The 25,942-nt window shown below is 38.0% G+C and overlaps 1 protein-coding gene across 3 annotated transcripts in view; it reads left to right on the top strand.

Annotated features, from left to right (window-relative positions):
• The window catches only part of tbc1d22a (TBC1 domain family, member 22a), a 170,672-nt gene that overhangs the window by 88,213 nt on the left and 56,517 nt on the right, over window positions 1-25,942 (top strand). For all 3 annotated transcript variants that reach the window (XM_081363945.1, XM_081363944.1, XM_081363946.1), the window contains one exon: window positions 10,343-10,418. In XM_081363945.1, the coding sequence (XP_081220071.1) occupies window positions 10,343-10,418 (76 nt within the window). The remainder of the gene's footprint in view (window positions 1-10,342; window positions 10,419-25,942) is intronic.

Raw genomic sequence — 25,942 nt, forward strand, 5'->3', positions numbered from 1 at the left:
TAATGACGCCACCGGCCTCGCGCCGTTCTCCCGCGGCCGTCAGCCTCGTCCTGCTCGCCACAGTAAACATGATGAATGGCGACTGTAGAACGCAAAAGCCGAATCCCGGACATTTTGGGTCTCTAAATCCCTGGCAAACTCATCACTTACTTAGGCTAGCCTTGTTGTTTTCAACTGTGCTCTCTAACCGGTAGGCGTGGCCTCCTAAGGCAGCGAAGCAAGTGCATTCTGGGAGTTGTTGTCTTTCATCCACATAAGCCAAAAATACATTTTCTGGCTTTTCTCAGTCTAGAAAGCTCCAAATTCAAAAATTTCTCCACATTTCTTCTACTTAAATGACCTATTTTAAATGCACATTCATCTTCCCAGAGGTGAAGTATCCCTTTAAGCCGACTCTAGAAGTTGTACAGTAACCCATATGATATGTGCTTGTGAGATCTTTGGCCTTGTATCTATGACCAAATCACAGCCATGCCGATATTCAGAAAACAGTACAATGGCAAGTGTAATACATTTTTAACATACACTGACATTGAAATGTTTAGGGTCTGTAATGTTTTGAAAGAAGTTTCTCGTGCTCACAAAAGCTGCATTTATTTTATCAAAAAAAAAAAAAAAAAAACATAATATTGTGAAATATTATCACTATTTTAAATAACTGTTTTCTAGTTTAATATATTTTAAATTGTTATTTATTCATGTGATGGCAAAGCTGAATTCACACCAGCCATTATTCCTGTCTTCAGTGTTGCACAACCTGCCTAAAACACTTTTTGTGTGATAGTTTGGTTCTCATGAAACTTTTTTTTTTTTTTTTTTTTTTTTAAATGCCAGCAATTATTTGAAATAGATGCTTTATTTGTAACAATGGATTTGCTTTTACTTTTGATCAGTTTGAAGCATCCTTGCCTGAATTAAAGTATTAATTTCTTTAAACAAAACAAAAAAAATAGCCTGGTTTCCATTACAGATTTGCGTAAAACTTTTGCGATATTTTCAAAATGTCGATAAAAAACTATTTGAAATGACGGTGTTTCCATTAACCAATGTTATGCGACTAAAACTGTTTTTTTTTGCACAATAAAGTCATTCCAAAAATCATGGCGACAGATGTTGGTAGGTTTATGTATATCGCAGCCACCGCACTAGCCATTATTTTTAATCGAAGGAGATGTAGGCGTGTTATCCAAGCATTAATTGCAAGGAAAGCCCTTATCCTTGGGAGCAGCCCTGTAAGAGGTGTTTCTAGGTGTTTCTCCCTCCTTCAAGGTCTTGATAAATTGTGGCATTTCTTTGTTGTTTAGAATACAGTATTCACGTAATTTGTTTTTAAAAGATGAGTAAAGTCACGTTTTCTGTCCAAACATACCGCGCCACCTTTAAAGATTGATTGACTTTTACGTACGCCAGGTGACCTGTAAATCCAAAAAAAATAATAATAATTCCATTGCAGTTTTGCAAAATATTCTTTTTTTGAATGGCCTGAAAAACCACCTCATGGGAGCGTAAACACTTTTTTGCAATATATTGGAGTTTTTCAATTCGCAATTTCAATTTGCGCAATTTGACGGGTAATAGAAACCCAGCTATATTTAATTGTGAATTATGTACAAAGAATCTAAGAATGTTGCTTGACTGCCCAAAAATATGCTGTAGCATGAATTATTCCTACGCACCTAAATGTACTAAATGACATTTTAGTCACTCCAGACTTTTAAAATTTACTTTCTTCCGTGGAACATGAAAATCCCTGTTTTGTCCATGCAATTAAAGTCAATGGGGACCAGTATGGTTTTGATATTTTGAACAAACAGTTGAACCTTTATCCAAAATACCTTGTTTTGTGTTCCACAAAAGAAAGAAAATCATTCTAGTTTGAAAAAACTCTTTGATACTGTGAACTATGGAATTATATGTAGCAAACACAGGCAAGCTGAGGAATGCAAAATATCAGCACTTTGTTGCTTGTAAACCAAGTTAACAGACTAGAACTTCTGTAGCATAACTAGTTCGTAGTATCTTGGCACATTAATATAGAATTAATTTGAAGTCCGGTCACAGATCTTTTCCTGTCATGGCTTATTGCTTAATACACTATACCAAGCCCAAAGTAACTACTTACAGTTAACATCAGACATTAAAGGTTTTATAGAATATACAATATAATATATACCAAATAAATACCTTTAATGTGCAGTGAAAGTGGAGGTAAGTGACAAGAATATGTAAGAATTTGTTTTCCTTTCTGGAAAAGCTAATGCATGATGGAGATAAGCCAAATAAGAGGCATAAGCCAGATAAGAGGTGACGGAAAAAACTTGAGAGTGGCAGACATGTGCGTTTATATATACAGGCTTGAGAGTGTGATGGAGGCAGATTATTGAGCTCATGTGAACAGCTCTGCTGTGATCCGTTTCACAGTTGCTGCTGCCGATGCCTTGCTTGACTTTACCCTTCCGTTTTTTTTTTTTTTTTCTCTGATCAGCGCTTCTTGCACCACACTGTTCGGGCTTCCAGCTGCTTCTAGGTTTTTTTTTTTTTTTTAGTACTACTGCTCGCACATATAAAAATCATACTCATAAGACTAAAGCATCAGATCATATCTGAACTGCCTCGTATCAGCCATATGTTAAATCCAGATTATTGTTTGACTCGTGTATATAAAGCAGTCTAATGCTGTCTCACATGCTGACTTGAGGAACTACAGAAATTGTTTTAATTGGAGAACTTCAGAAATGTTAGCATGTACATCAGTTGGTGTAGCCAAGTGGTTAAATGTATGAGATGCTGCAAAGTGCTCTATTCACGTTTCTTTGTCTCCTCCCTGCAAACATTTCACACTTCTTAAACCGTTTGAGACATCTGGAAGCATCTGCCACCAACCTTTTGTCACAATCCTCTTACGTGGATTCCCTTGGCCAAATTATTCAATAAAGATAATCACATCTTAAAGATAGCTTAGCTTAGGGCGCATATTTTTCAATGTGGATAAGTTCTAATCAACATGATTACTTACTTGGCATTACGTATTTATCATAGCTTCCATGATTGAGTTATGTGCTGCTTTATCTCCTAAGTTAGTCCTACAGTTAGTCAAAGTTTGCATTTGTTCTCCTGACATAAACGCATTTTTCACCAGAATATTTATATCATAGAAAACACAATGATCATCATCATCTGATCAATATTGAGGATTTTATAACTCTATAATGTTATACAGTTTTTAAAAGTCATTTTTTTGATGTTACAATATTCAGTAAATGTTATATTACTGTGTACATGACATTGTAAATTGTCTGCCCCTTGAGATACATGTTTTTTTGGCTAGTTTATAACTGTATCGTTCACTTTATTATGTGTACTTTACCGGGGAGAAGTTAAACAAGTGCAGTAGCCCGTAAATTGTCCCGCTCGGTAAGGTTAATACACCACTATTAGACCCCCTACTGGTTCCTCTGTCAGCAGCGGGATAGGAGGGGGTTTAGGGGTGTGAGCCAGAGGACCATAAACTAATTAAGGTTGTAGAGAAGTGGAGCCCCTTTAAAATTGTTTATAAACCATTAGGGGGAAACACGTTCTCCTGGGGATCTTCCGTGCAATTAGAACCAAGGTCAGAGGAACAGCGGTAGGGGAATGGGGCTTGCTCAGAACTGCTGCTGTGGACAGAAAGTGGCATTTGCACTGGGGCAAATGCTCGCTTTTATTAATTTCCTAAATAAATAGGTGCCTCACGAGACCCTTTGTCAGTAAAATGCACCTTCAGTGATATTAATGAACCTCTTGCTTATTTAGCCTATTTTTCCCTCTCTGGCTTCCCCCCCTTTCTCTACCTCCCTTTTTTCTCTCTGTATGCCAACTTAAAAGAAAAAGGAAGGGAACCATTTGCAACCATTTTGCACATTGTAGCTCTTGGGGGTTGGTGTCAAATGCAGAAATGGAATGTGTGAAATTGGTTAAAGGGAGAAAGGGACTTGTTAATCATTCATTTACTAAAGAGAAGCAAATGTTGTTATATTTTGTCTCAGTTCCCGTGATTAGGAGACCCCTTGTTGTATTAAAATCAATGGCATTCAATGTTTCACATAAGCCACAGAGACTGGAGGTAAACAGTCCCGGTTGTATTTACCAGAAATCAGGCCTGTAGGTAATATGTCCATTTTATTATCTCTCTCGTCTGTTATCCCCCCACCCTCGAATGTGGTTAAACAGCCAGGACAAATTAATTGCCTGTGGAGCTTGTTATTTTGTGATAATCAGATAAATATTTGCATTCAATGGTGGCAAAAAAAGTAAATGGGGCCTGAGGCCTTAACAATTTGATTTGGCCAATTGCTCCTCTGCTTCATTGGAACAGTTTATTGACTGGAATTGCGGCTCTGCAGATTGCATTGACACATGCTCAGACAGTTGCCTGCCAGCCTTTACTTCCATCTTTTACACATTTAGCATTGATTAATTCTTTATCTATGATGTGTATGCCAAATCAAGTTCTAGCCTTCAACACATGATCTTTGAAGAGTCTACACTGCATGTCAGACCTCTTGCCGGAAATGCGTCCTAGGTTTTATTTTTTTGTAAGTGTGAATTTTCTGGAGGACCCAATGGGTTGAGAGAGAATACAGATGAAGCGGCTCTCTTTCATCCTTATCAGCTGGGCGCCTCTCAGAGCAAAGGGTTTGAGATGTCCTTCACTCTTGCATGCTGAGACCAGCGAAGCTACAACATATCAGCCAGACAGCTACCAACACCATCTCAAGAGCACTCTTTAGACACTCAGACTTGTCCCTCAATCTGTTTTTTATTTTAATTTTTCACACTCCTTTTCTCTCTTTGTGAAGAACAAAGTACTGGGTCAGCGTGTAATTTTACTTGTTTCCCCCTGGGCCAGCATGACTCTATGCACAGTCAGGCTATATTCTGAACTGTTGTTTAACCAAGAGGGGGCTATTGTTTAAAATTTTGTTTCAGCACATGTAGGATAATGTGTTCAACAGAAGCATTATTTTATTCCACGTGTGTATCAGTGTTTTTTGCGAGGGTTGCAGCAGGGGCCGCTCTTTTGTTTTTAGAAGGCTGAGTTATTCTCCTGCCCCCATGCCAATTATATTCAATCAGCCACTCTTGAGGAAGTGGCAGCTGGAAAAGCTTGAGTTTTCTGCTTGGCTGCCACTCTCTCCTGTCCCTCTTTTACTGACAGCCGTATGCCTCCGTCTCACCTCACTGAGCCCCACAGTCAGATGTCTGATAGTGCAGCCTGTCGCTCATATTATGCCTGCCACATAACCTCCCTCATTAACTCTCCTCTAAGCATGCACATGTGAATGCACTAAACTCATGAACCATATCTTTAAAAGGCAAATCCATCAGCCCCTGGCCACAATAACATGAATATGATGTGCATTGTGCGAATACATTCTCAAGTGTATCTTTGTGTCTATCAAGATAATGTAAAGGCTATGCCATGGAATTCACTGGAGAGAGACAACAGACGTTAAGAAACAAAACATGATGATTCTGCCAATCATTCATCTTCACATCGTTCCAACCCCATTTTCTTTTCTCAGCTCTTTTCCATAGTGGACACAGTTGTCAGGCTCCAAAAAGGACCATAGAAGTAGTCTATATGGCTTACGATCTCACGTTGTCTGATTCCGTGCCATAACTCAGTGTGAGAAACATACTGATATTCCCTTTATCAAAGCTCTTAAATCTTATCTGCATTCCCTTTTCAGATCAAAGCTAAGTGCCTTGATGCAATGCATCAGGTTTGACATCATTAATGCAAAAATGCCATTAGTTCTTGCTTGTCTTGCAACAGAATATTGGCACCAAGTCAAATTTGTTTAATCAAGAATGTGTTTTGAAATCTGTAAGTAATTGTATTTCTTCAGAATACTTTGAATATAGCACATGGAACATATATTATACTTACATGGTGTCATTTTTATCCATTTTGGAGCTTGAATTCTGTAGTGAAAAGTCTTCAGATTGCCCTTTTGTACTCCACAGGGGAAGGGGGGAACACAAGGGTGGAAAAAAAAACAATTGCAGAATTTTCATTTTTCAGTGATCTCTTCTTCTAAGACTCTGTGACTGACATAGAAAAGAAGAGTATAGTTTATTTAAAAGAGTGAACCAGGGAAGCATTGAATGCAGACAAGGAAAGCTTCAGAAGATAAGCTCATGATCCTGGATGTTCATACTCTGCATTGCTGGGTTATTTCTGATCCAGCTTTGCCTGGAAAAGCAGGAGCGATTCAGAGAGGAAAAGAGGGCTGCTTAGACTAATGGAAAGGCACCAGCAGCCACAGAGAGAGTGTAAAAGCCCTCTCCTCTCCATGAATAACACAAAGCTGAGGTCTTATTATGTGCTCGGGTTATCATGGGTCATCATCACAGCTCCAAATCCTTTCAGCAGGCCTGCTGTTTGCATCAAGCGGATCTTTTCAACACTTCTTATCAAAGGACTGGCCTTCATCTCTTCAGATTTACAGTTATTCACTTATTTACAAAAAAGTCACCACCTTTTTCTTTTGATTTCAGATCACCTTTTTTGTTCAGTCTGTGGCTTTATTCTTTTTCACCCAGCGGACAAATCAGTCCCTTTGTAGCAAGTGCCAAAGGGAGATTAGTAATCCACTGAAGGTGAGTGATATATAGTTAGGACAGTATAAAATTTCTGTCATAGCATGTTATAGTGGTCCAAGTCAAACCCTTCCTAGTTGTTCTTTTCAAGATTTCAGGATCCTCTAAACTTGGTTCAGAGCTGGTTAATGATATTACTATGGATACTGGATTATTTACAGCTCCCATGGTTCAGTGTGTAAGAGCACCTGCACTTCATTAAGGCATGGGTGCTTTAATAATGCAGACATAATTACAGAGGTCTCTGGGGAGACTTAATGCATGCTTAAGACTGACCCACTCTTCCTGCCTCAGAGTTAATTGCATTGCATCCATGTGTCTCCAGAACATGACATACAAGGAGCAAGAGAAAGAGGCATTTAACTTGTTTAGTTCCTGCCATCCAATGGGTTTCTTATCAGATGTTGTCTCCAGGGCAATCTCACAGAGTTAAAGCAACAGAAAAACAACTAAATTAAACTGGTGATCTCTTTTCGCTCTATATCCCATTGGAGTGTTGCTGGAGTCAGTTTTGCCTTGTTAGCATAAACAAGGAAGGAGTCATATCCATGAGCCCCGTTACTTTTTTTTACTTTTTTTTATTTCTGCAGTGTCATGCAGGGGAGCTCTGCAAGCACCAAAATCGTATTTGAAGCATAAACAATAACCAACAATAAACAGACAGAGACTGTGGAAGTTTAGAATCAAATGATAACATAAAGTCCTCAAGTTCCACAAAGAAAGCCATTAAGAGCATATTGTCTGGTGACTCCTCACAAATGTCATGAAACTACAAAGTTCACTTTTCAGCTACAGTTTAAACTACCTGTTGTATTTGTGACATGACATAGCATGATACTTCCTGTTAAGTGTTACATATATTTTCTTTCACTTGCTAAACCTTCCAGAAAAATGTATTTTGGGCACAGCATTGTCATCAGTTTATGTGGTTTTAAAATAGTGTAGAAACAACATTAAACTGATAGTCACGTGTTTGTATCCCAAATGAGTGTTGTTACTGAGTCAATTTTGACTGTTAACATACACTTAGCACTTGGTAGGTATGCAAGAGTTGGAGGCAAGACTTTGCCCACGAGATGCCCTTGTTCTTAGATCTGGCCTGATTGTGACTGTAGCTCGAAACATGATTCCCACTCATTCCCCCACAACAGGGCTGGTTTGCCCTAACTCTCAGGGACTCCTGCAGAGATAGATTAGCCCGGCATGGAGCGTTAATGTTCACTGAGCCACAAGCATCCTCCAGGGTCAGTGCTCCAGCTGAAGATTAGGTGTAGACCTGTGAAAGTAGGCTAAGCACGGACTCGGCCGCCGACGCCCCATCTGTTTCAGTGCCGCCTCATTGTGTTGCCCCTTTAAAGTCCTGTTTCGAGGTCACTGCAAAGAGGAGGTGGCTTTTTTAATGGTCGGGATCCAGCTATTCATGTATTCATCTAAGGCACCTCTGGAGCGCAGAGGCTGCACATCTGAGCCTGAAGGACAGCTGAAATTGTTTATCGGTTAATGACTTCTCTCCCCTCGCGGGTGTTTGCCGCCTCAGCTGCTCCCAGGCTACATTAAAGTATCCTGACTCTCTGAAGTCTCATCAAAGATGGAGCCATAGACCTACTCGCATAGTGCAGAATATCTGTCTGTCCACCTTTGCAAGTTGAAGACTGATTACGAAAATCCTTCTCTTTGTTCAGTCCTGGGTATTTGCACTTGTTGGGGTTGCCAAGGCCCAAGGGACAATGCTATTTGGCAAGCAATTAGGTGATTGTCCAAAGTGTATAATTAACTCCCCTACAGTCATTACCTCTTGCCAAATTTTGGATCCCTCAAAAGAGCCACTTGAGGTTGATCCAATGAAAGTTGACTGGAGTAAAAAGCCAGATAATACTGATATAAGTGCAAATTATTGCAAATGAAAAGGGTAGCCACCATTTGAATGTAGATTCTATACAATTACAAATCTTCTTTGCCGCTAAATGTACTTGTAAGTTTCAAAAGTTTGTATGAGGGTGTCCCTATTAAGTATGATATAACTCGGAGTCTCGGACCGCTTGATAAGGTGTCAACCTTTATTGTCACTGAAACTTGTCATCTCTCCATTTTTCCAATGAAGTTATACATTCTCATGGTCATCATGGCAGTGATTTTGATGTTAAACTTCATCTAAAAATTAGGAGCAGCTTCTGTCTTTCCATGCACTCCAGTAAATGAGTAAGATAGATAAAAAATGTAGTCAGTGAAGGTTGAAAGCAAAAGTGCAAGACTATCCTAAAACCTGTTGTTTTTTCCTTTTTCTTTTTTTTGCTGTTCTCTGTCCTACACACACATTTATATGACCTTCCAAGTTATTAACTTGCTCTCTCGTATGCTACATCTTTTCCTCACACAGTTTGGTTAACGGGGGAGTTTTCACAGCAGGTATCTTTGGACCCGTTTACGGTTGACTATCCCTCTCACATACAATGCATACATCCACAGTCTGTTATTTTCCTTGTACGCATACTTCCTTCACATCAGCAGTTTTATTGGTTTGAATGATGGCTCTGCAACTTCTGTTGATTATATCCATGGCTGACAATCTCTGCATAGCTAACCACCCAATTTATCATCCCTAACCTACAGCTTGTTTAACGCTGGCTTTTGACAGCTGAACTTGTGCTCAATTTCTATGAGCAGTATAGCTAGTCTAGGTTTCCTCCAGTGGGAGCGCAAAGGGAATCCCACTGAGGCTTGGGGAGAGATAGAGGTGGGTGGGGGTCTCTTAAGTAGCTGTCTGGTCAAGAAGGGTCTTTTAACGTAGGCTGAAATGAATGTGGTAATTAAGCTGCACTGTGGTCCACAGGACCTTGATGAATATTATCACTTAATTATAGGGATCACTATTCCCAGCACGCAGTTGAGCTATGCCAGCACACAGTTTCCTTCTCAGTGTGGATGGGCAGTGGTGCATGCATTTGTGCATACATGTGCATATGTATGGGGTGTTTGCGGTGTGTGCTGTATCCATTGTGTCATTGTGTTCGCATCTCTACTTTGTTTACTCGTCCCCCTCTAGCCAGTTTCAATGTATTATGTAACTATTACGTTTACCAACTATTTTTTACAGAAGAAATATTGTGCATGTTGAATCTAGAACCTCTAGAAATTATATATTTCCCAGTACAGCAAAAAGTACTGTCGCCTATCAAGAATATACCATCATAAACATCTAATAAGTGATAGTGTTATTTGTAACGTGTTTACGACAATGTTATTCATTATTAGTTTACACCAGTGTTACTTGAATTATTTTATGCCAGTGTGTTAGACTTGAACAGTTAATTATTGTGAGTTTTATTTTACGTTGGTGTTATTCATTTCAAGTTTATGGCATCTGTGTAAACTTAAGTAGTGTTGGCATACTGTCTAACTTGTGACTGTTATAATACTTGTAACATTATCATAAGGAACTCCTAACAAATTAACATTGTTATAACTTTTTTGTACTGTTGTAACCAGTAAAAATGGAATTAAGTAAAACTTGAACATGCAAAACAAGTTTCGTCACAAAATCAGACTCGATTTAACTGTGTTGTAAACGCAAAGTCATTTAGGACCCCCCCCACCAACACACACACACACATGTTTGTGTTTACATTTATTTACATATATTTAATTGAGCAAATATGTGTAGAGTTTTACATTTCTTATATTACTCTTTTCCCTCCAGGACAACTACACCTTCGCTCAGCCTGGTATTCAGAGGAAAGTGAAGGCACTGGAGGAGCTGGTCAGCCGGATTGATGGTGCGTACCCTCTATATATTTTCCTTTTTTCTGCCCCCCCCCCCCTCTCTCTCTCTCTCTCTCTCTCTCTCTCTCTCTCTCTCCCTCGCTCTCTCTCTCTCTCCCTCTCTCGCTCTCTCTCTCTCTCTCTCTCTCTCTCATTCTCTCCCCCCCAGCTGCAGTGTCAGCCCCAATCAGTGCACCAGTGCTTTGGCCTTTAGTAGAGAACGCTCGCTACTCTGGCCAGGAAAGCAAAAGGCATTGGAGCATAAGCCTCTCTCATTACTTTCTATTAGGTGGCCGTAATCAGAATTCAATGCCCATTTCTCGGAGACAGGAAGCCCTCTCCTCTCCTCCCTCACAAGGCCTCTATCTCCTCAGCCTGCATTAGACCCAATGATTGCTTTAATTTCTGAGAGAAAGACTGCAGTCAGAGCATATTGTTGATGTATTCACCACACTCACTTTGTGTCTATGTGGGAAATAGAGAGAGAGACTTTGTGTTTCACTCTCATCAGTTTGTAGGCTTTATATAGAATTGCTTGTTCTTTCTTCCACTTTTGTTTTGATTGCCTGCTCAATTCTATACTTTTGCTGTAACAAAAGCTTTCTTGTCTTTTCTTGTCTTTGATTATTCTGTTATTTATGAAACCCATCAGAGTGAAATAAGTAGCAGATTACATTTTTGCTTTTCTACTAAAGAAATGATCCTTTTTCCAAACCCGTGGACAACTACCTTTAGGCAGATGTTTTGTATCTTCTGAAAAACAAAGTATACCACCTGCCAAAACTAGGATGTTCTCTAGTTTTCATCAGTCTAGCAGTTTTGAATCAGGAAATGTGATGTATTTCATCGAGACAAGCACATTAACATGGTTTAATGAGCCTGGTGATTGAGCAATATCAGTTGAAGTGTTTGTACTCTGGCTTGTTCTTGAGTAACCTTCACATTGTCAGGCTCCAGAGCTTTTCGCCTGTCACATGTATTGTGTTTAGCCACTCTTGATTACAGATAATGTCTTCTATTAGACATTTAAATGGGGTTTGGAAGTGCCTTGGAAAGAAACCAATGAAAGGGAACAATTGATATTTGGGATTCATGCATATGACGGCAGCCTTTTTTTTTTTTTTTTTTAGCTAAACAATAACTTCTGCTTTGTGAGTAATTCTGAAGGATGCCGTTAGTGATCCTGATGGACCTGAGTCCTCTGTGACTATTTTTTGTGAGGGCAGTGTATGGCCTACCATTTAGTGCATATACACTAGGTATATAATATAACACAATTTAATAATATGTTAATAACACAGTGTGTTATTTAACATTATATACTCAAAAGTATAAACATCATCATTGGGATACCACAATTGTAGAATGATCTGCCCCATTAATAATAGAAAAAAAAAATTATTTCCAACAAATTTCTAGGTATATAACTCATTCATATGAATTCGTAAAAATGTAAATCATACAAAAACAAACGTTTTTCTTTTAGAAAAAGTAATCAGGATGGTCCAGCCCTAAACAGAACTGTCACTGAGCAGATCGTACGAAAATGTACAAATGAGACTGGACAAATTGCACTAATTTGCCAAAATGTAAAATACTTACAAATTTCTATGAGATTGTGTTGGTTATTCGCCAATGTATTGATTTGGAAAAGGACCGTCACACCGTGTCCTAACCAGTTATGATGCAATTAGAATTCAGCAATAAGCAATTTGTCTGTCCACACTAGACACAACAAAATTAATCACAATCCATCCCATTAAATCTTTGTCTTGGAATACACTCGTTTGTTTACATAAGTGAGTTCACAGTCTGAACGTTCATGTTTCTTTTGTTATTTTCAAGATCTGAGTTAAATGATCCATTGTTGCTTTACACATACTCAAATTAAACCATTTTTAATAGTATACAAAACACAGTCGGTGCCTGAACTGTCATCCATAATGTTGTAGAAATAGAAACCATTCCAAAAATAGAATCCCCTATCACTTGTATCATATAACAGTCACAGATGGTTTGGACAGAACCTTGGATTAACATAGAAATGATCGTGTGTGTCATGGCGTCACGACTGGTTAGGACGCAGTGTGCGATGCGCAATGGTTGATGCTTTGGCTTCGTTTTAAACATTGGTTTAATTGGCAAAATGTTTTAATATAACTGGCAGTATTTTCTAAAATTCTACAGAATTTTGAGTTCTGGTTCATTCAACTGTTGGATAAAAGCAATATCACACTTCCAAGCATGCTGTTGGTCTAAATATCAATATAAGTTTTTGTCTCTTGCCCAAACAGCTGCTCAAACAGAAATGTGCTTTTTGTGAGTGAAGTTTAGATGCCAAACACCTCTTTCACATTTCCCATTACTCCTTCATTTTAGTTAATCTAGTCTGATCAAACCTAATTTGATCGAGTCAATTGGGTGGGGATTTCTTGTCCACATCAGATAATCACTTCTCTTGATTTAGTCCTATGGGTCAGCGTGCTGTGTTCACAGCATAAATCATTGGGTTCGACTCGGTAGGACAAGACGCAAATAGCAATAGTATGTTTTAATTCTTGCCATCTGGGCCAACAGGGACAACATGCCAAGAAAATAGGGTCGCAACAGAAAAGCTATTGGTTTCTCTCTGCTTTCCAAAGGGGGATACTCTGCGGCCAGCTGAGGGGAAAGTTTTGTTATGTCTTTTTCCTAATGAAAAACAACAAGGTCTCAGAATTTCAGTTGGAAGTTAATACAGCAAGGTCAAAGTGCGCATATCCTTGCATTTTTTAATGTACGACGGCTCTCTCTTACCAGCATCCCTTTATCTTGTCCTCTGAACAGCCCTCACTCAGTTTGGGTTGCCGTTTCCATATATAAAAGACGTGTTTGAGAAGGGAGGGTGTAATTGCTGGTCGCCAGAGAGTTGGGTTTCTGCCATGCTCATCTTCATCAGGCTGCCTGGATTACTGTCGCATTATTTCCAAATTTCCCCCTTGTAAGGACGGCACATGTCGACCTTAATCAGGCTGCTCTTAGATCTGGCACTGTCGTGGTGTTTTACATCGTATTCTCCCCTGTAATAAAGTTGAGGATGTAAATCAATCAGGCGAACCCTTTTTGCACTCTTTTCTTCGCCGCTACGCTAAGGCACGTAGCATGCTTGGTCACTCTCCTGTCCCGAACAGAGGTTACCTCTTCCAGCACTAATGAGGCTGGGGGTTTAAAACATGCGGCTGCTGGGAAGGTCTGGGCCCAGACCTGCAGTGAAGTGATCAGGGTATACGTGGCGCTGCTGACGCATGATGCTCCGACACCTTTGTTCATGGGACGTGTTCATTCTGCCTCCGTCGCCATATGGCTCCGCTCAGTCAGGGTAGAGCTAGGGCATGTTTGTCAGGGCCCACAGCGGCCCACCGACATGACAGGCGTTCCCCACAGGAAGCCGTCCCGTAACATCAACGAGAGAGGCCGAAGGTCTTCTGACCTCGCAGCTGTGAGCTGTCCGTCCCTTCTCGCTTGTGTTCGTGCACACCCAGATGTTCGGATACAGATGCACTGCTCAGGTGCTGAGGTCACGCCTACAAAACACCTGCTTTTTTGTTATGCCTTTGAGAGACACTGGCGGGAATAATGTCAGTAATGAATGTGCAGAGGGAAAGAGGAAGAATTGCATCATTTACCGGTTTAGAGTTCTGAAATGCATCAGAAAGTCTTGCAACTCCTCTAACTGAATAGTACTTTCAGATAAAAATAAAGTTTATTTGGTCCATTCTGAGTTGCTTGATATTCACTTCGCCCCTGGCTTGCACCAAAGAAGACCCATATTTAAATTCAACTTGTTTGATCAATCGGTTGCAAAGCAATTTGAGCAGGGTTTTTCAGCTGTAGCGCCCCCTATGAGCAGTTTTTGACTCAACTTGGTGAGCATGTCATGTTGTTTATGTACAGTCTTACGATATTCCATTATTCTTTTATTTAAAAAACAAACAAAAAACAGTTTAGTAAAATGGGAAAGTGTGTGTGCGTGCGCGTGTGTGTGTGTGTGTGTGTGTGTGTGTGTGTGTGTGTGTCTGTGTACTAATTATTATTAATTGTTATTGTTACATAGAGATTGTACCTGTGACAGGTTGCTTGTAAAGCTGAATAGAGAGGGCAGCCAGATGGCATGAACATAGTTTGATGTGAAGTGTGCGGTGTGAGCTCATTGTAAATCTGTCCCACTTGTTTGTACATTCTGTTTGGTGATATGTGCTGTTAATTAGGACTGCAACTAATTATTTTTTGGTAATTGAGCTCTTGCAAATTATGCAAACAAATAAAAAAAACTGGACTAAATTAAAAGCATGAGCATGGCATTATGAACAATGCCTTTTTTCTTATATTTTTTTAATATGAGTAAAGTTAGGGCACCAGTAAGTTTCTGGTAATTGTTCGTACAAATCTGACTGCCACAGTCCCTGCTTGTTGTGGGTGGTTTCCAGTTCATTTCTTGGTTGTTGTTACTAACTGGCTTAAGTCAATGAATTTCTGGCCACTAAATATTGGTTGTTACTTACTGGCTCAAGTCAAAAGTGGCTCAAGTCTATGCATTTCTGGCCACTAAATATGGTTCTGGTCTATCCTTAAATTTAAGTTTGTTTTGTTGTTTTTGTGGTGGTTTTTATCTACCAGGCAAAAATAGGTTTGATAGTCCTCCCTTCAATAAACCACCTAATTTGAGGTATATTTTCCAACATACAAACAGTGCACAATAAGTTAAATGGTGTTTGTATACGCATATTGACTGCCTGACTATGCTTGACTTTGCAAAACAGCAATAAATCACAACTGAATGACTTTCCAGCATCATTGTTTATGCTATTATAACATTTCATGAATTAGCATTACTTATGGAGTAAGGCTTGAGAAAATAAAGGTACTTTGTGAAAGTGCTGTAGAGTTTGACTGAAATAGCACATAGTGGCTAATGATACTGGTATGTGCACGTATATAATTTTAAATGTCAGCGCTATAGAAAGACCTTCGTTTTTATTGTCATAGAAATTTCACTCGTGGGCTTTGCACTGTGCCGTGCTGTCAGGTAAGCTAAAGAGCAAAGAAGCCATTCCTTTCCACTGAGAACAACTTTACAGACTGAAAACCTGACATTATAACACCAGTATGTCTGTGTGTGTGTGTGTGTGTGTGTGTGTATGTGTGTGTGTGTGAGGTCTTTTTGTGTCCTTTGGCTGTGTGACGTGCATGCAGATGTACTTTCATGCGTAACCCCATGCATTTTGTCATGGTTAATTTTTGTCAAGCCTTTGCCTGTAGTGCAATGTTGAATTTTACAATGAAGACCGCTTTATTTCTCGCTGCATTTCGAACTTGGTTCTCTGTCTCTTGCTCTGAGTCAGAAAATAAAGTGTCTGGTTCTGTGAAGTCATTGTGACAGATCAAGCAGATCAAGCTACATTGATTTCTTTTACATTTCCGTCTCCACCAGGCCCTAAGCGGCCTGCCAATTTCCTCACCGTAGAGCGATCCTATGCTTTAATTATCTGCCTGCTTTTCAAAAGAGCCGCAGGCGCTTTTTATAGGATTTTATAGAACACCATAACTACCTTCAAGATATGTCCATTTCCACTTCCTGTTCTCATGATTACATGCTGTAGTGAAACACCTTTTATTAAACTTTAACTCACTGCTCTTACCATCATAATGATTCCCAAGAAATGCCTAGGGGTTTGTTAGAAATGGATTATTCATTATTATTTTGACACCTTATATACATTTGTGGTTAGAATTATTGGCCACCCTGGTAAATATGATCAAAGATGGCTTTAAAAAGAAATCTGCATTGTTTATCCTTTTGATCTTTCATTCAAAGAATTTGCTAAAATCCAACCTTTCGTCGAAGTAAAAGAATTGAAAGTGGGGTGGGGGGTGGTGGGGTGGGGGGTCAGATTATGAAATAAATCAGGACAGCACTAAACTGGGGATTCAACATATTCTTCAAAAATGGGATATATTCTAAAACTTGGGGATAATTATGATTATTTTTCACTGAAAGCCAATTAAAAACATCCATCCAAACACTGTAAAACCTGATGAGTTAGTTTAACTCAAACCGTTTGAGGAAACCGATTGCCTTAAATCATTTAAGTTTATTAATTCAAACAATTTAAGCATAAAAAAATATTTGATTTGTGTCCAAGTAACTCAATAACTTATTGTTAAGATAACTTGGGTAAATAAAGTTAATAGTACTAATTCCATTCAGTTAATATAACTTAAATCTATGAAGTACACTGTAAACCCGAATAAGTTGGCAGAACTCAAAACATTTAAGGCAATCAATTAAGTAAGCAGAACTAGCAGATTTTTATTTTGTACTTAAACATTTCAAGTTAAGAACAGTTAAAATGTATGAATACATTAATTCATACAATTAACTTAAAACTTTCATGTAATCTCAAATGTGAACACTTTTATTAGTATAAATTTAGTTAGCTTTAAAAAGCTAATCTGCTAACATACTAATTTGCTAACATATTAGCAATAGTATGTTATACAGAAGCACTTGCTGTATGAGTGCAACAATATAAAGGGATTATTTGCTCTCAAATCAAGCTGCATGCACCACTTGTCACCATGATGGTAACTATCCTAAAGCCAACATTAACAGAAATTCTTCTAAATTAGCATAACAAAACATTAATCACTACTAAATCTCACACTTAACATTAATCTTACACACAAAAAAAAAAACATCCCAGCCATTTCAGTTAAAGGGGGGGTGAAATGCTCATTTTCACTCAATCTCCTGTTAATCTTGAGTACCTATAGAGTAATATTGCATCTTTTATATCTCCAAAAAGTCTTTTGTTTTATTATATTTTTAATTGAAAGATTGGCTGTACCGAGTCTTTCCGGAAAAAAACGAGCGGCTGGGGGCGGGCCGTGTGGGCGAAGCTAAAGCTGTGCTAACGCGCCGATAGCTAACAACACACAGAGACATTTGTTCAACAGTTTTACTCACCGTCCGGTTCCAACGACCGCGAACCTTTATCATTGTGACTGCTCGATCCTTAAGCATTAGACGATCTGCAAATCCATCGATCTGGGCTTTGTTTATAAAACAATCATCGTCGAAATGCAGGGAACAACAACTCCGTTTATGCTCAGGAAAACAAACTCCATCCACGGGTGCCTTAACGCCGGGTTCTTTGGGAATCTGTGCAGGGTTGTCTTGCCCTGGCAACTAAAAACACACTTCTTTGGTGACACTGACTTCCCAAAAGCCGGGCAGGGCGCTTTGATGGCGAACTGCTTTCACTCTCTTGCTCTGTTTTACGAGTGCGCGCGCGCCCTCGATCTTACCGGAGAAGTGCCCTTAGGACCCATATAAGGAAATTCCGCCCTCTCTTACGTCAGACATACCCATACTCGAAAAAAACTTTCCGAAACTTGTGACAAACCGGAAGGACAATTTTTGGAACAAAAATACTCCTTCAAACGTACAACTTAACTTTTGAAACTTTGACCATGTTTAGCATGGGAATCCAACTCTTTAACAGTGTAAAAAACTCAGTATGCATGAAACAGTAATTCACCCCCCCTTTAAACTTAAGTTTGTCTAAATTAAAATAAATAATTTCATAAAACTCAAAACAATGAAACAGTTCAGTTTACTTAAAATATATCAGTTATGTGAACTTGAAAGATAAAGAAAGTGCTAAATACTCATAAAAGTTAATTTGACTGAACTAATTCGTTTAATTTAAGTGTGTCCTACTCAAACCAATTAATTATTTTGAGTGTTAGGGTTTACAGTGAAATGTAATGATAAAATCACAGTAGTAGAAAAAAAAAAGCTTTTTTTGAAGAGTTTCAAGAAAGTAAGAACGAACTGTAAAAAAATCCACTTTGGATATATCCTAAACAGGATTTTGTAACAAGTCTCTAAAAATAATAATAATAACTAAAAGTAATTCGCATTTAAAAATTCCAATAATTGTTTTGTATTGTTTGTTTTCTAAACAAGACTTAAGGATTAATCATGTATTCACGATTTACATAGCTATCGATGGCCAAGCATTATGCCAGAAGAAAGGCTGTAATGGCTGAATTCAAACAAAAGAATAAGGATAAAAGAATAATGAAGATAAAGTTTCATGCCGGCAAAGGTGTGAGTTTGGTCGATTTAAATGAAAAGAACACTAATGGGTCCGTTCTCCTGCCAGACATGAGTCAGAGACTGTAAATTGGCGTTTAGAGGGCAATAAACTATTTGATGAGAAACTTGTAGCCTTCTAAAAAAAATTCTCTGAAATCCTCCCCTGACATGGTCTCACAATAGGCTTCATAAAATGCATAATTTTAGAGATAACATACTCAGATTTGAAATGAAGCATGACCACAGTTGTGGCTACACTTTAGTTGTGGTTATAAGTTGCTATCCTAAATTCAAATAATATTTTTATACATTTAATAAATATAATCTTAATATTTGTTGCTTTTGTTTTTATGTTTGAGCTTATATATCTCAATATTAATAACAGTCTGGTTAATTTTGAGTCTTGAACTATAAACTCTCAAGGGTTGGCTTTCTAAATATATGTGTGTTATGTGTATATTCAGAATGACTTATGAGCAGCAACCTTTTTATTTTGGGTATGTCATGTATGCAGCACTTGCCAAAATTGGGGGTGATGAGCAAGGGGTTAAGCTTTGGGGCAACAGGGTATGTCAGATAGAATTTTAAAGAAAACTCAAGATCGCCAAGAATTTTACTGACCCCTACCATTTGAATGGTGTAAATATAATAGTAGGCCTAATTTTAATAAACACAGAATAATACCCAACACCAATATTTAGAGAAAACAATTAGACCGGATATACTACAGAAAGGTACCTAGATAAGGGATAGGGGGGTGCTGGCCCATAAAAAAGATTGAGAGTCACTGCTTTACAGGATAGTCTTTATACAGTACAGTACAGGAATTTATTGCTGAATCAACTTTGTTTCGTAATTGATAGATTTTGCAACATTGACTCTTATTGAACTGAAGTGAATCAACATTGAACTGACTCCAAGTGTACGGTTGTCTTCTGTAGAGCAGCTTATAAATGAATTTAACTCATTTCATAATTGATTTACTTTACAAAACTATTGACCCGAACTGAATCAACCCTGAACTTGCCTCAGATGCTGTTTTACAGCAGAATTTGAATTTGTCTCATGTTTGATGAAGATGAAGACCTTGTTTATTAATATGAAACTGCTTTGAAGTGCTATACAAGCGCTATATAAATAAAGATGACTTGACAATCAGATGGTATCTTGGCAGAATAAGTTTCATTGTGGGCTTTATTCCGATGTGCAAGCATGAGTTCTGTGATCAATGACCATGCCCAACATCCCGATCAGCTGAATGTTTCATTGTTCTGTTGCAGCACTTCCATTTTTCAATGTCTAAACTGGCTTGGAAATAAGAATATGCTCACAATAGAAATTTAATACACGATCAGACTGCTAGATAGATGAAGACAGAGAATAGGCAGGACGTTGCCTTATATGGAGAAGACAAAGAGAGTACATGAAAAGAGAAGAGCAAAGATGTATATCTCCATTACTCTTTGAGGACGTTTACTTGCACATGTTTTTCCCATTATGTTATGATAGGTTTGATTGTTTTTGACCACAGTGATCCGACTCGATCTAGATCTAGGGATTTAGAAAGTATGTGACTGAATAATTCATTCATAACTTGGAAGTCACCTTTTTGACACTTTTGAAATCTTAGATCTGCACCGCAAATTCATAATGATGGATGTACGCTTCTGTGCTGTCAATCCCAGAAATTAGACATGTTTTTATTTACCATGCTTTGTCTGTTAATATCTTATTAATATTATTGTATTATAGAATTTCCCAGGAAGGGATGATTTTGTTCTTTTGAACAGAAGGGATGAAAACACAGGTTTTGTCGCATATTGTTTTTGCTAAAGTCTATTCTGATTTTCGGCATAAATTTTCAATTTAGATGTTTTGCATTTTGTATGTTCTTGAATCATTGTGCATTTCCATCCAACACCTTATGTGCATTTTAGAGTGGTGGAGGTATGACATCACTTTGTTGGCCAAAACGCGGAAGCGGGTTAGCATTTTAGCTCTTCCGGTTCCATGTTTTTAGATAAAAACTGAAAGAGTTGTCGGAAGCTTAGGGATAGTGACGTTGAATTCGTGTACCTTTGGCTTTTCACTTCTGGCGACTGCATTTATCTGTGATATTTATCTTGATGGACAAAAAGTGTAAATATCATGAACTTTTGTTGATCAAAGAGCTTGTTTTTAGCAGTAATCCAAAAGCCTATGGGAAAATCTTATTATGTTTTTCTCGAGGGAACCAGTGTGATGCTAACTGCCGGTTGGCCTGCAAAGTGGCGTCATACCTGCTCCACTCTATATCTTAAGGGAACCTCTTGTTGTGATGGAGCCCGTTGCTTGGGAGAGAGTTATTTGTGTTGTTGGACATCGTTTTATTAAATCTGCGAGGAGACGCAGAGGAATTTATGAAATATCTCATATGTGGGCTTAAACAACTGCTATGTTCAATATGCCGTTGATAGCCTACCTGCATCGAATTCTATATGAATGTCAATGCTATGTAGGAAGAATTGTGTGTCAAGGTCAGACCTGTTGGGCCTAATGCATAATGCCATGTGCCACGTGTTTTACATGCACAAATGGTCACAACACGTCATCAGTATGCAAATAAACTGTTTCCATCACCTTAATGCACACTTACTCTAGATATTCTAGAGCATTTTGAGAGTTTATTTCGCATGTCAGCCGTTTCCATCCAAATTTTTTTTTGTTTTTGTTTTTTACATTTTTTTCAAAATGTGCATCAAAAATAATAGGAGTGAAACCCGCCTGAGATTGCGCTTTCAGTTACTTTTCCCAACCTCACTAACTTACCGGATCCGTCCCATTCCGTTGTTCCGGAACATCAGAAGTCAAGGCACCTTTATTTATATAGCGCTTTTTACAATACAGATTGTATGAAAGCAGCTTCACAGTGATAACATGAAAATAATACAACAAAGTTTGTTTCTAGAAGAAAATTGCATCATCGTCCACCCTAAGTAAGGCAGATCAATAATATTGTTGAATATTAAATGTCCGCAACTAAGCAAGCCAAAAGCCAAGGCAACATTGGATGGTAAACACTGCTTAAGCCCCAAATCAGCATATTAGAATGATTTATGAAGGGTCATGTGACACAAAAGAATAAATAGAATTTTAAAATAGATATAATAGAATAAGAATATAATAGGAAACAGTTATTTTAAATTGCAATAATGTTTCACAATATTACTGTTTTTACTGTTTTTCGATCACATAAATGCAGTCTTGATGAGCAGAAGATACCCAGTGCGTAGTTTGAATTGCATCATGTTTGGCGTGTTAATATGATGCATAATTTATATATGTGAATTAGATGGTAATTTTTCGTGAATATTTATTTTTTATCTAAAACTGTTGAATGTGCAAGAATTCTCCTTTCCCCCCCCCCTCTCTCTCTCTCTCTCTCTCTCTCTCTCTCTCTCTCTCTCGCTCTCTCTCTCTCTCTCTCTCTCTCTCTCTCTCTCTCTCTCTCGCTCTCGCTCGCTTCATGTCTCGTTCACACTCCACTCTCATTAGGAAACCAAACACACTATTGTCACCGTACGCTTTCACTTCGTTTCGAGGGCTTGTAGTAATTAGCAGGCATATTAGACCATAGCCCATAAGAGTTGTTTAACGGTAAAACAATTCTGTTCGTCAGAAGCGCCCCAGAACGTGAACAGTGTTTCCTCTTATCTCGTCTGTTTTGTATGAATACATTGAGGTTCATCAGCATGCAAATTGCTCAAGGTGAATTTATTTATGTAAATTAGGACACAATGTGGGCTTTTTTCCACACAAATCATATAAGGTTATAAAGCAGACATTAAAATTTCAGGTGAAGCCGTACAGAGACTTCTTAGAAAATGATGAGTTTTTTTTTTTTTTTTTTTTCTTGCAAATGTAGCTTTGGACATAAAATTTCCTTTTGTTGTCATTTCCTCGTTTGGATTTCTTAAAGGGATAGTTCACCCAAAAATGAAAATTCTTTCATCATTTATTGATTCACCATGTTGTTCTAAGCCTGTGTAAGGCTGGAAAAACTGGAAGAGAGGGCAACTCTCTGAGAGAACAAAGGAAATTAACATTTGAACTCACTCTTGTGCACTATCGAGACACAAGTCTCACCTCAGAATTTTCCTTATCTACATTTATTTCCCTCTTCCCCCATCCCTTCTCCCTCATGCTGAGATCACCAAAATTCACCCAAGAATCTATATGGTCTAATGTGAATAATTAGCATACAGTATTAGACATGTTTGGTATCATTTAAAATGTCTCAGTGCAACTGGTACAAAGGTCTCATTCCCAAAGAAGTCAAACAAAAGGTAATAAGGTTTTTAAGAGTTTAGAGATAAATTGCACACAAAGGAGGGTGGGTAGAGGAAAGGCAGTAACACGCAGAAACCTTCAACCGCTGACCGGATGCCTCCATTGGGCCGATTGAGTTAGGCTTACACCTGTATGAATTTATTTCTTCTGTGGAATATAACAGAACACATTTTTAAAGAATCAAACCATTTTGGTGACCATTGACTTCCATTATATGGACCAGGCAACACTGACACATTTCTCAAAATATCTGCTTTTATGTTCCACAGAAGAAAGCAAGTCATACAGGTTTTGAAGCATGTGAAGGTGAGAGATAATAACACAGTTTTCATTTTTGGTGGACCTATCCCTTTTGATTTCTCTTGGCAGCTTTTTTCATGCACATTCTCTTCCACTGCTGAACATGAAAGTATCTTGTGCCGAACTGTAACTCAAATTGCCCAATTAAGTTTTTTTTTTTTTTTTTTGCTGAGATTTTTTTTTTTTTTTTTTTTTGCTCTCATAACTTTCAAATATGGTCCAGCATGTCCATTTTAAAAACGCAATAAAAAAAAAAATCAAGGCAATACTAATAAAGCTGCCGTCAAGGTTAGCATCAAATTGCATGTCAATTAATTATGAAGAAATTAAATAGAAAATTATTAAATGTGTTAGTTTAATTTATTAATTTTATAAATTAATATATTAATATTAAATGCAGATGTTACATTTAGATTATTATAATTTGCTACATGATTAAATTATGTGATATGTATTATAAATTAAATATTTATATAAGGTGATTCATATATTATTGAGGTCAGGCCCCATTTTTATGTGATGTATATCATGGGTCAGCAGTGCAGTTAAGGCAAATATTGAGTTAGATTGACACAACGATTGCGTGAATTCCAATACCACAGTTAACTTTTATGTCACGTTGCAGAAAAATGAAATGCATATCCAACTTGTTTTCACATATAAGTTGCCCAGAACAGAATTGAAAATGTCATATAGACCTTGATTTCTGCTGATCACACTGTTATCCGAAAACTGGATCTGGGTAGGGGAAAAAATCATTTGAGCCACCATCAGCTGTGAGAGAAAAAAAAAGGAAAGAAAGAAAGGGGAAAAACAGCTTTTTGTGGCTGTTTTGTGCTGCCTTGGGCCCTGATAAATGTGTGCATTATACCTGCCTGTTTTCCATTTACTTTGCATGAATCACCTCTTTGACTGAGGATGTGGATGTGATTTGGATTCGTAATGTGGATTATTGGACTGTTGTGGGCAGTTGTGGCCTAATGGTTAGACTTTTAACCACAAGATTGCGGGTTCGGCTCCACAGTGAATGGCTGCCCAATGCTCTGGGTGTGTGTGTCCACTGGCTTGCAGTGTGTGTGTGTTCGCTACTCACTGCGCCTAATGTGTGTGCACTAACTTGGATGTGTTAAATGCAGAGGACAAATTCCGAGTATCGGTTACCATACTTGGCCTTCCCTTCACTTCCCTTCACTTCACTTCACTTCACTTCCCTTCACTTCACTTCCCTTCACTTCCACCTTATGAACAAGCACAGGAAGTAGTTTTCTGCCATGATGATAAATGTCATCTGTACAATCTTGACAGGGCAATGACAATGGCTACTGTCAACTGTCACATCTCCAGATCTGTGAAACAGTGAATAAATAATCCATACACGCATACATATTCAGAGAACGGAACCATTAATGCGTGAAAAGGTGGCCTGGTCCAAAGTTAAGGGGTAGTTGGCGTAAAAAATAAAATAAATCTAATTCTGTCATCATTTACTCACCTACATGATGGTCCAGTTCTGATTAACTTTCTTTGTTTACTTTTAATTATATAATTAATTATAAAATTATATAGTGAGTGTTATATAATCTAAATATACTGTACATGACCAGGTGTTATTTGATACCATGACCAATGGTATCATTGATATACTATTATAGATTTATTAATTAGGGGCCAAGCACCGAAGGTGCGGAGGCACCTATTGAAATCGTTGGCCTTCTCCTTCTCCTTCTCCTTCTCCTTCTCCTTCTCCTTCTCCTTCTCCTTCTCCTTCTCCTTCTCCTTCTCCTTCTCCTTCTCCTTCTCCTTCTCCTTCTCCTTCTCCTTCTCCTTCTCCTTCTCCTTCTCCTCATGTTTATGCTAAGAACTTTTGAACCGTAAAGGCCAGAAACAAAAATCTTGTTTCCTCTGATTATGTGGCTCAAGCCGATTCGATTGCACCCATAGTATATCACACATACGTAAACATGTAAACATTATCTGATATGTCTCAAGTTGAACGGTTGGTTAACTGTTGGGGAAAAACATCTGATGTGTATTTGATGTGTATAACAATTATCTTATCATGGAAAAAATAGTTGAATATATATTTTTCATATAGATATTTGGTTTTGACTTGGTGTGTGCCAAATTTGGTGTTATTACCAAAGTTGGTGATTTTGTTTTGGATTTTTTTTTTTTTCTCAATTGACTTTGCTGACGATCAACTTCAAACAGATGTAGTTCAGTCATTATTTTGTCCTAATTCAATGAAATCATACATCATTTTGAATGTTTTAAAAAAAAAATAATAATAACTAATGCTTTTTTGAAAATGTGCTCATTGCGACTCATTTTGCCAGCACGGGTCACATATATATATATATATATACCCGCTTGCAGAATCTGTGAGAATGTGAATAATTTTAACAAAATAAGACAGATCATACAAAATTCTTCAGTTTTCCAGCATTGTTTGCATATTTGAACCCTTTCCAGCAGTTACTGTATGATTTTAAGATCAGTCTTTTCACACTGAGGACAATTGAGGGACTCAAACACAACTATTAAAAAAAGGTTAAAACATTCACTGATGCACCAGAAGAAAAGACGATGCATTAAGAGCCAGACGGGTGAAAACTTTTGTTTTGTGCTTTATTTTGGGTTTTTATTGCATGCCACATCTGAGCTGCAATAAATGGCCTGTAAATATATCTAAATACAAATTCAAATGCAGTTTCTAAAAAATAAAAAATTAAAAAAAAATCATGGCCTTTGTAGTTTTAAAGTGCA

Source organism: Scardinius erythrophthalmus (assembly GCF_964197995.2).
Source record: "Scardinius erythrophthalmus genome assembly, chromosome: 4".
Lineage (NCBI taxonomy): Eukaryota > Metazoa > Chordata > Actinopteri > Cypriniformes > Leuciscidae > Scardinius > Scardinius erythrophthalmus.